The sequence below is a fragment of the Montipora foliosa genome, chromosome 6 (genome assembly GCF_036669935.1).
Source record: "Montipora foliosa isolate CH-2021 chromosome 6, ASM3666993v2, whole genome shotgun sequence".
Taxonomy (NCBI): domain Eukaryota; kingdom Metazoa; phylum Cnidaria; class Anthozoa; order Scleractinia; family Acroporidae; genus Montipora; species Montipora foliosa.
In genome coordinates this window covers 55,220,383-55,230,382 of record NC_090874.1, presented here as the reverse complement: position 1 = coordinate 55,230,382, position 10,000 = coordinate 55,220,383, and the positions used below count along the sequence as shown (strand labels likewise).

Genomic DNA, 10,000 nt, shown 5'->3' with positions numbered 1-10,000 from the left:
CAAAATGGGACAGGATATTACAAAATAATTAAAGGTGTGAACGTGTGAGCCAAAGGGCCTCTGCTGGCGCGACAAGTGGGTGACCCTCAAATGGTCTCAATGACCCCCCCCCCCCCCAAACGTGAAAATATTAACTGTAACTCTGCAGTTCAATACCACCCAATTCAGTGCCTTCTGTTTTTGTGTAACACGTGCCACAGGCAACCCAGTGTACGCTTGTTTTAGAGCGTCTTGTGTGCCTGAAGACTGTGCAGAGTTAAGTACAAAATAAATGCAAATTGCCAGACAACTGAGATGCGACTTCAGTAAACATTGTGATGCATTCAAGGCGTCCGATTCCTTTTAAACCCGTACAGAATTTGCCATTTGATTTCAGTGTTGTACATAACACCACAGTTAATAGCCAAATAACATTAGAAACAAAGCTCACTTTGTGATATCCAAGGGCGAAAGATGCAATTGTTGTCGAAGACCATTACTCGTCGCTTTGAAGATTTCACATGTTTATTTTCACCGCCTGTCTTGTTTATCCAATTGACTTTCCATTATTAAGCGCCATAAGGGTATATTTTATTTAAAGATCCACTAAAACGCCATTCGCGTTACAATGACTTTCGACGCCATTGGAGGTTAATTAAATTTTCTTCTGTGACCACCGGATATAATTTACGCATTTCTACTATCCCCTGAAACTGCCTAAACATACGCGCAGAAGACTCTACGCACAAAGACACTACTTACCAGCAAAGGGATAGGGAAGACTTTTCCTGACACGGAAAAGAAAAAAAAGAATAATAATAAAAAGAAGAACAAGAAGAACAAGAACAAAACCACGAAATTCCACCCATTTTCCGACTAGGATTGCCATACATTACCTGCAGAAGTCATAGCATTCAACACAACGTTTCAGATTCAATACAACCCAAGTCATACTGGTAGTGTACATGGAAGTTGCACAATAGATTTTGCTTACTGTATGTCTTTGATAAGTGCTCTCCAAAATTTGATCTTTTATATTTTGACAACTGGGTGCATATTTCTGTATTTAAATTACAACAAATGGTATATTTTAAATATTTGATTATCGTGCTATGGATTCATTTGGCATGGCCAAGGAACTTGTTTACTTCTGAGAGTACAGACTTCGAATAAACTAACAGAGTATTTTCAAGTGTCGAGATATTGTGCATATCTTCACGTGTCGCGCCGAGACAAAGTGACCTTTACGTGCATCACTGCACGAAAGGTTGTTCATCTTGGAAAGATGTTTTCACATTTCACCTTCATTTCTCTTTCATTTTTTTCTGCATGCACAAAAGATGTTTCGATGAGTCATTTCGTTTCATCTTAAACCGTTCAATTAGCCTTAACTTTCCTTTCTCCCATCGATTAGCAAAAAACGATGTGCTTAGCCATTTTGGAATACACTATTTTTACCTCGTTTCCATGGTCAAGTGGTCATTGCCACCACCTACAATCAAGATGACCGGGTCAGGGTATTCACTACATACTCATTCGAACATCATGAGAAGCGCAATGTAAGGCCGATGTGAGAAGGGGAGACTTCTCTCTCGTCTTTTCCTTAGTGCTAAATTAACCATACACTACTGTATTTTCGCAGGCCCGAGTTTAGGCTAATTGTAGCCTCTTGTTTTCTGTACTTTACCGAAACTTCTACTCTGGACAATAACTGTCCGTTTTTACTAACACCACCTTCTAGCCTGTCCTCCAACCCATAACGTTTTTCAAGGTTAGTTGCCAGAGTCCGTGGTCCTTAAAAATGCCTGGGCAATGGCTTAACAAACAACTCACACAAATCATTACAACTTAATTCCTTTATAAACAAACACATACCTGGCCGCTGGAGCATCACTCCCTTTTTCGATCAGTTGCTCTTTCGTTATCTTTGATTCGACGTCTTTCAGAAAGTCCTTTTCGTCGCTGTCCACGTATTTTTCCAGGCCATCAAGAATTATAATTTCCTTCTTCCCAAAGGGACGCTTCCAAATCGATCTTTTTCGTTTGACTAACAGAGCTAAAGGTTTTGCTGTCTTTGAATGTCCATGCAACAGTGGTAAGAAGTTAGCATCACCAAAGTTCTCCTTAGAAAACTTATAAAGCAGCTCCTCGATCATGATCTCAAACTGAAATTGAAATTGTCATCGGAATCATTGTAGCGTCTCTAAGACGTCCTTAGTGAGTTCGCTGGAAGCAAATTCAAGATATACTCGTAAAACAGGAGCAAACCGATGGTTGCTAACTTTTTCCAGAGTAATTCTGACTACTTTTAAATATATTGGAGGCCAAACAATTCCAAATATTTCCGTGTAATTGGAGCTTACATGGAGCTTTTACAAAGCTCCATAAACGGTAGCTATACTAACATCTAATAACCAAAGTGCTCCAAGTGTCTGTATCTAGCCAAACCTTATTTTTTGTGGGAACTGGAGAGTCAAATATACCAAATTCTTCAAGGGGCGCTTCAATGTAGGATTCTTAAGGCGCTGTTACACTGTGAAAGGGTTCGTGCAACTTGTCTCGTATTGTTTAGGCGACATTGTGGCGGGACAAGTTGCGCGAAACGTTTCATAGTTTAACACCCTGCATCGGCCAAAATAGTTGCAAGAGCCGTTGCCAAACGTAGAATTAAGTTCTAGTTTTCGTGCAACTTATCCCGCAACGAGTTTGGCCGTTGCAAGGTGTGCTACACTGTGAAATGTTTCGTGAACTCATCTCGCCACAATGTCGCTAAAACAATGCGGGACAAGTTGCACGAAACATTTCCCATTGTAGCAGCGTCTTTAGTACAATTATAGCGGCGTGGCTGGAGTTTGGATATTCCAGGTGGCACGTTCGAGAGTGTTTTTAACGTGACATTAGATTCTGTCCTCCCTCTATCATCTATCCTATCTGTATCTCATCTGTAAGAAGAAAACAGCAACGAAATTATGCTTGGGTCACGCTTTAATTCATACGTCATAAGCGGGATATGGAAGCAGGAGCAAAGTTTCGCTCGGTACAATGGGGGAGCTATCATATCTGAAATTTAAGTTTTAGGTCCTTCGTTGCCTGGCGTGTTACCTACAGATGTCGATGAACTTCCTCAAAAAGAATGACAAGTTAGAATAAGAGGATTTTCATTTCTTCTCCGACAAGCAGCAGCACGTCGTTTGCCGTTTAGCGTTTCACGTAATTTCTCTATTATTTACAAAGCCTTAGTGAACTCAGTTGGCGCAACTTGGGTATAGAAGTATTTGTAGAAAATTAGAAAATACTTACTGCAAATGTACTTGCAATCGCCGAGACAGTTATTTCTTTACGATCTAACCGTGCCAACGCTGTTGTTCAGTTCCCAGAGAATAGGATTCGACACAGGAAGAAGCAGGAAGGAGTGATATTACCAGATATGGAGATGAAACCGAATGTTTCGTTCCGCTTTGGAACGTTTCAGTTTCCAAAGGATCATGATCGGACAAAACGGGTATCATGACAATATCTATGTATCGTGCTATAAATGGCGGCTTACGCGCAGTTATCACTCCTGCCAGAATAAAACACTTTCAGTTTGGAAAGTTGCGAGTCATTTCGATTTATCCAAGAGCAAGAATGGCGCTCAGAGAGGTTTTTCTCCGGGTATTCCGGTTTCCCCCTTGCTCAAATACCATCCTATGGTTTGATAGTTGATTTAGTTTGATTTCTATACAGAATTCCCAAGTAGTGCTCAAGCCTGCACAGTTGACACTTAAATAAAGTTAACAAGAAGCTCTAAGTAGCCTATACTCATGCGCTGCCAGGTTATTTGTACTTTTGTTTAATAATAATAATAATAATAATAATAATAATAATAATAATAATAATAATAATAATAACTTTATTGTACACTACAAAAAAAAGGTATAGAGGTGTTACAAGAATCTATTTGAGAGAAGTTGCTCTTTATCACGTGTAAGTTCATTGACCTACACTTTTCATCTTTATTTGAAAGAGTCTGTTTTTTTATGGGTCCATAGACCTGTACTTTTCAAAACAATTTGAAGGAAGTTCTTATTTTTTCTCTGGGTCCATTGGGCTGTAAATTTCTCTCTTCTTTCTGCCAGTTTGCTGCAATTTCTGAAGTAGATTTATGCTTTCTCGTTATTTGTTTCCTTTCTATATTTGATAATTCACATAAACATCTAAGAAATGCAACCTCATAGTTTGTTTCAAAACAATTAAATTTACTTTGTATAATAGAACAAAAGAGATCAATAACAGAATCTACATTTGAAAATACTTTTGTTACATTTTTTGGTTCAGAATCATTGTATACAAAAACGTGGTAACTCATCTTTTGCTTTGCATACCACTGGAAAACACAACTAATGCAGTAGCTAGAAATTTACATCAAAAAGCCTGTGCTGCTTTCCTTAATATCCAAAATGACAGTTTTAAGCTGTTGTTTACTGGGAACCACATTACAAGATAAATTTCCCTGACATCTTGCTCTATGAATAACTTTTACATGGCCAGCGGCCTACGTCTAATTTCTTTAGAAAATCAGAAATAAAAACATATTTTGCTGGAGTAACATTTGTGATAAATTGCTCTTCCATTCTCAATGATACTATCAACTGTTTGAGAGGTGCAATAGTTACAAGACTTTTGAGGTGGAAAAAGAAATAGAATAAAATGACACAGCAGAACATTCTTTGCAAGAACAAAGATAAACATTATTTAAGTGCTCCTAGGGTCTAAAATTTTGGTTTCGAACATATAATGGATGGACACTGCTTCCAGTGTTGCTTTACATTTTAATAATGTTAACACATTTTAATCTCATAAGTAACAGATGTTTGTGCACATATATTCTGAAAATGTTGTACCAAATTCATTAATGAATCTATTTCAATTGAAGTTCATGTTGCAAATGGGTCCCATACCTAATAAATCTCTGCCATGAGAGTAAAAAAATTTTACACTTCCCATTAGGCAGACAGTATATTGCTACTGTGTAAAGTTCAAGTGTTAAAATATATGCATGATAATTATCCATGAGCAAAGAATCAAAGGCAGCTAACATTGATATAACATAAGGAAAGTCTGAAATTATAGGAAGTGCACTATTTAGCAAACCACTATAACTATCACTGTATGCCAACTGATGATTAATGTAGCTTAAGTTATAACCATAAAAGGCAAATCTGTCAAAATAGGAGTCCCTGTTTGCATGATTGTGACAAAGCTGAATACATATTATTCCCACTGTTTTATATAATTTGAACCAATTCAGCTGAAGAGGTTATTGGATTCCTGAAATTTTAAACAAGTGCCGACAGAGACATTGCCACACGTTATGTGCCTGCATTTGCCGTACCAAATACTTCAACATTACCTTGACTGTATTGTGCGGCAATAGTTTTAGTTGGATCAAGAATTCCGGGACCTGGGTTGTTTGTACGTCATTTGCGAGTCAAGTTAACTCTTAACTCAGGAATGTAAAAGCGATACAAATAGATCTTTGTAAAGCCACGGATGATAATTTTCAAACTTTTCAATACCGGCAAATAAATGGCCTCTAAGTAAAACAAAAGTAAGACAGAAAACCAGAATTTCCCCTTGAAGCATCCTCTAAATTCCTTTGCCACCAAATAAACAGAATGCATGCTAACGACTAGTCTGTATTGTTGAAAGAATTCCCCATTTTATTCGTCGCATGCCCATACTGACAAAAACAGTAGTTCTAAGAACAGTTCAGATTGCTAAAAGTCGGATCAGTTTTTCTCAGGTATTCTCAGTTTCGTTCAAAGCTCCTCTAAGGTTCTCAAAGATCATTAGGAGCTGAGATGACTGGCATGTTGATGGAGATCAGTTTGAATGACCTTTATGTCGATCCCCGTTCTCGTGCAAAGTGTTTATTTGTAAAACAAATTAGAAAAAAAAAAAAAAATTTTGTCTTTAATGTCAACAACTTACCTTTGGCTCCACAATCAAAAAAGATTTATTATAACAGCTCGATCCGTACGACCCGGGCCGTAGGACCGCGACTACAATCACAAAGTTTGAACAGTCAAGATGCGATGACTCGGGCGCGACCATGCACATCCAAGACAAAATGACACATCTTAAGGGCTATCCCCGCTCTATTTGTAAAACAAATTAGAAAAAATATATATAATTTTGTCTTTAATGTCAACAACTTACCTTTGGCTCCACAATCGAAAAAGATTTATTCTACGCCAGTAGTTTAATGGGCAAATCTAACCCTAAGCGTACTTTTCTTGAGACAGGGCGGTAAAAAGTACGCCTGATACAATTTATTAACGAGTCGTCTGCCGCCCACCTGTCAAGAGTGATGTTATCATGTGTCATGCTATAAATGTGAGCCAATCAGATTTTACCGGAAATTACCTGCACGCTGCGATTCAAGTGAAGACACGACAAAAACAAAATAGCACTCTGGCTTTGATTTCTGCAACCAAAGCTATTTCTGCAAATCCTGCTTGACAGTTGGTGCGGTTTCTCTGTTCAAACCATCAAGGAACAAAGAATTTCGAGATAAAATGGCAGAAAAAGCCCGAATTCTTCATGGCATCATCAGGCGCAATCAACAGTACAATAAACTTTATTTAAACTCGAATATTTGAGATGCCAATAAAAGATGCTATAAAAATAGATATGAGGAAAATGGACTTTGAGGAAGTCTAGTTTTTCAGCAGCAGCTGCTTAGCTATCATTTTGTTAGAAGTGTGTTCAGATTGTTCAGCGATTCCGTAAACAGTGTCGAGTTTCTCTGTCAAGCTCGGCTGATTCCCCAAATGTGGCAGCCCTAAAGTTCTATTCGGTTCTTTTTGGATTCGCAACTTGTTGCTTCCGAATAGATTACAAAGGACTTGCCACAACTACAAACGTTTTCGAGTTGGTGGAAGAAGAACGATGCATTTTCTCCTAGAATGCTCAGGCCTGTATTACCGGTAATAACACTAGATCGTTTTCAACCACGTGACAAAATTTTCTTACGTCATTAGCGTCCGCCATGCTGGTGGACAGGCAAACCTTCAAAATGGCTGCCGCAGACTCATCTGCTATCCCAAGTGTAACTTTTTCCGATTATTACGCTGATCTGACCGGCCCTGCTAAAACGAGGTATCGAGAAAAGGTTGTAGCGTGTGGATTTGATCCTTATGTGCTAAAAAAGTCCGACTGTAGCGATGAGTTAGCGTCTTTTCCTAGCGTGGGATATCCTGACATTGTCAATTATTTGGTGCTTCAGACTTCGTGGATAACCGGGGAGCAAATGAAAGCTTATAAGTCTATGGAAGCTTACAATTTTTTCGTCTCTGGGTGGGTTAATACCATTCTGACAAAATCGGTGGCTGGAACTGATAAAACTGTCGTTACGGCAAGAGTAAATCACTCTCAACGATGTAGAGAAACCCCCTTGAAGACATGGTTTCTTGCTCAAAAGGACGGGAACGTATGCATGGCGCACTGTAACTGTATGGCAGGACTTTGTGAGGCCTGTTCGCATGTAGGGGCTCTCCTTTTTGCCGTTGAAGCTGGAGTGAGAATAAGGAACTCGGTAACTTGTACACAGGACAGAAACACATGGATTTTACCTTCTTATGTAAAGAACATCCCCTACATTCCTGTTTGTGACATGGACCTGTCCTCAGCGAAAAAACGATACAGTACTTTGGGCGAACAGGGATATGCAACCCCAGAAGTAAACAGAGCGGATATCCCGGAGACATCAGCTGAGGAAAGAGCCAATTTTTTCGGAAATATTTCAAGGTGTGGCATCAAACCAGCTATTCTTTCTTTAATTTCTCCCTATAATGCTGCCTTTATGCCCAATGAAGCTGAAGCTCTGCCAAAGCCCTTAACAGTAATATACAACGAAGAACACTTGAATTATAGCTTTCAGGAACTCGTAGAAAAGGCAGAGAAAGTACTTGATGAGATTAATATTACTGCCAAGGAAGCAGAAGCTGTTGAGGGAGTTACAAGGGGCCAATCAACCTGCAAAGTATGGTTTGAGCACAGGGCAGGCCGTGTGACTGCATCAAAGTTCAGAGCAGCTTGCACAACTGACCCAGACAAACCATTAAAGAGCTTGATAGAGATGATATGTTATCCAAACTCGCACAGATTTTCAAACGCTGCAACAAAATGGGGTATCTCTAATGGAGGCAGAGCTCGTGAAGACTATGCATTTTCACTTGCAGAGGATCACCTTAACTTTTCTGTTGCAGACTGTGGACTTCATATAAGTGCAAAGTGGCCTTTTTTAGGAGCCACTCCTGATGGTCTTGTTTTTTGTGAGTGCTGTGGGAAAGGTATCTGTGAAATAAAGTGTCCTTATAAGTACAAAGATTCTATGCTTGTTAGTGCTGCAAAAGCGAATGACAGTAGTTTCTGTCTCAAGTACAATGAGGAAGAAATGAGTTTGTCTGTGGACACCTGTCATGCATACTACTACCAAGTGCAGTGTAAGTTGTTTGTGACTGGTGTAGAATATTGTGATTTCGTTGTCTGGACCAACAAAGACATCTTTATTCAGAGAATACTACCTGACACTGAGTTTTGGGACAGAACATTGACAAGGGCAATTCTTTTCTACAAGAAAGGAGTTCTCCCAGAACTGTTGGGTAGATGGTTTTCACGGTCTTCTCCTTTGCCTCATGCCACAGTAACACCAGCATCAGACAGTGATGATGATGGACCCTGGTGTTACTGCCAGCAGTACATTGAAGGAAGTCAGCTAATTGGTTGTGACAAACCAGACTGTAAAATCCAATGGTTTCATATGTCATGTGTAGGGCTAACAACAGAACCTGATGGTGAATGGATCTGTCCATCATGCACTCAGTGAAACTGTTTACTAAAATGGTTTGCAACAAATTTAAAGCAAACACTTTTCTTCGTGTTTGTACCATTTTATTTACCTATGTTTCTGTTCCGTTTAGGACTATGCTAACTTTCATACATTGTTTCTGGGTATAACACAACTTTGTCCATTGTATTTTAGCAGATAGTATTCATATTTCTTGAGAACAGTCCCTACTGTACTCTGAAAGGTTCAACCAAAAGGAAAAATAGATTCGCATAAATTAGTAAGGGCACAACATATTATAGCAATTTTGTCTATTGGGGCTAAATTGTCACCTCTGCGAGCTGTCACTAACTGAATGGGCAGTATTCCCTCTAATATAGTATACTTCCTGCGCACAAGACCAATAACTCTTTCAACATGTATGCGGACGTTTGCGATTTTCCGAGTTTCCTCCACTTCCTCTGCAGACAACTGTTTCTTTCCTTTGGTAAAAGCTGGTATATGAAGAGAAGCTTGGTGAAAACCAACACTGTCAGCTATATCAAATCCCCTGTCAGCTAGCACTGCGTCTCCAGGTAAAAGCTTCCTTAACAAACCAGAATTTTCTCTGAGATATTTATCACTTACTCTGCCACCCCATGCCTTTGATATAAATGAGATAACACCTTGTGGTGTTATGCCTATGAGAAACTTTACAGTATTATGATGTTTATAATTAGACCATGTCATTGCTCTTGCGATTAGACTGGATGGTCTTTCTATAAAGATCTCGAAACAGTCGATTATGACAGCAACTCTTTTGCCAAAATTACGTTGAAAAACTGCTGGCATAGTGGCTTGGAGGTCCGTCTTCTCTGGCCAGTTAATTAGAAATTTAAGCCTAATACTCATTACATGTGTCCATCTATCAAATATTCTATGCACGGTTGGCACAGATATATTAAAACGAAAAGCTAAATCTTGTAATGGGGAATTAAACTCTAATGTTATCAAAACTAAAAGAAACTCTTAAAACTGACACAGTGCATTTTGACAGTTTCTTTTAATGTGAGGGCAATCAGATTGAAAACATGCATCAAAAGACAAAACTTGGGAATTCCTGTGTAAAATTTCGTTTTGTCATCATTATCTCTAAAGCCCTCCTCAGTTAGTTGAACAGATAGAAGTTGTGCCTTGGTATTACTGAGC

The 10,000-nt window shown here is 39.0% G+C and overlaps 2 protein-coding genes and 1 pseudogene across 5 annotated transcripts in view; 1 reads left to right on the top strand and 2 right to left on the bottom strand.

Annotated features, from left to right (window-relative positions):
- The window catches only part of LOC138007789 (uncharacterized), a 23,313-nt gene extending 17,026 nt beyond the window's left edge, over window positions 1–6,287 (bottom strand). Inside the window, exons 1-2 of one of the 4 annotated variants that reach the window (XM_068854863.1) lie at window positions 6,181–6,287; window positions 1,855–2,205 (exon numbers count right to left, since the gene is read on the bottom strand). In XM_068854863.1, the coding sequence (XP_068710964.1) occupies window positions 1,855–2,135 (281 nt within the window). In that variant the 5' untranslated portion in view covers window positions 2,136–2,205; window positions 6,181–6,287. Of the gene's footprint in view, window positions 1–1,848; window positions 2,206–3,279; window positions 3,407–6,180 lie in introns of those variants that run through there. The other 3 variants (XM_068854864.1, XM_068854861.1, XM_068854862.1) reach the window with 3 other exon arrangements.
- A 752-nt stretch (window positions 6,288–7,039) lies between these two features.
- Window positions 7,040–8,851, top strand: LOC138005793 (uncharacterized). The gene has a single exon (XM_068851972.1). The coding sequence runs from the start codon at window positions 7,040–7,042 to the stop codon at window positions 8,849–8,851; it is 1,812 nt and encodes a 603-aa protein (XP_068708073.1).
- Window positions 8,852–9,058: 207 nt separating this feature from the next.
- Window positions 9,059–10,000, bottom strand: part of LOC138005792 (uncharacterized) — a 1,856-nt pseudogene continuing 914 nt past the window's right edge.

Excerpts from the sequence above, each read along its gene's own strand:
- LOC138005793 (XM_068851972.1), top strand. The coding sequence starts at position 7,040 with ATGGCTGCCGCAGACTCATCTGCTATCCCAAGTGTAACTTTTTCCGAT.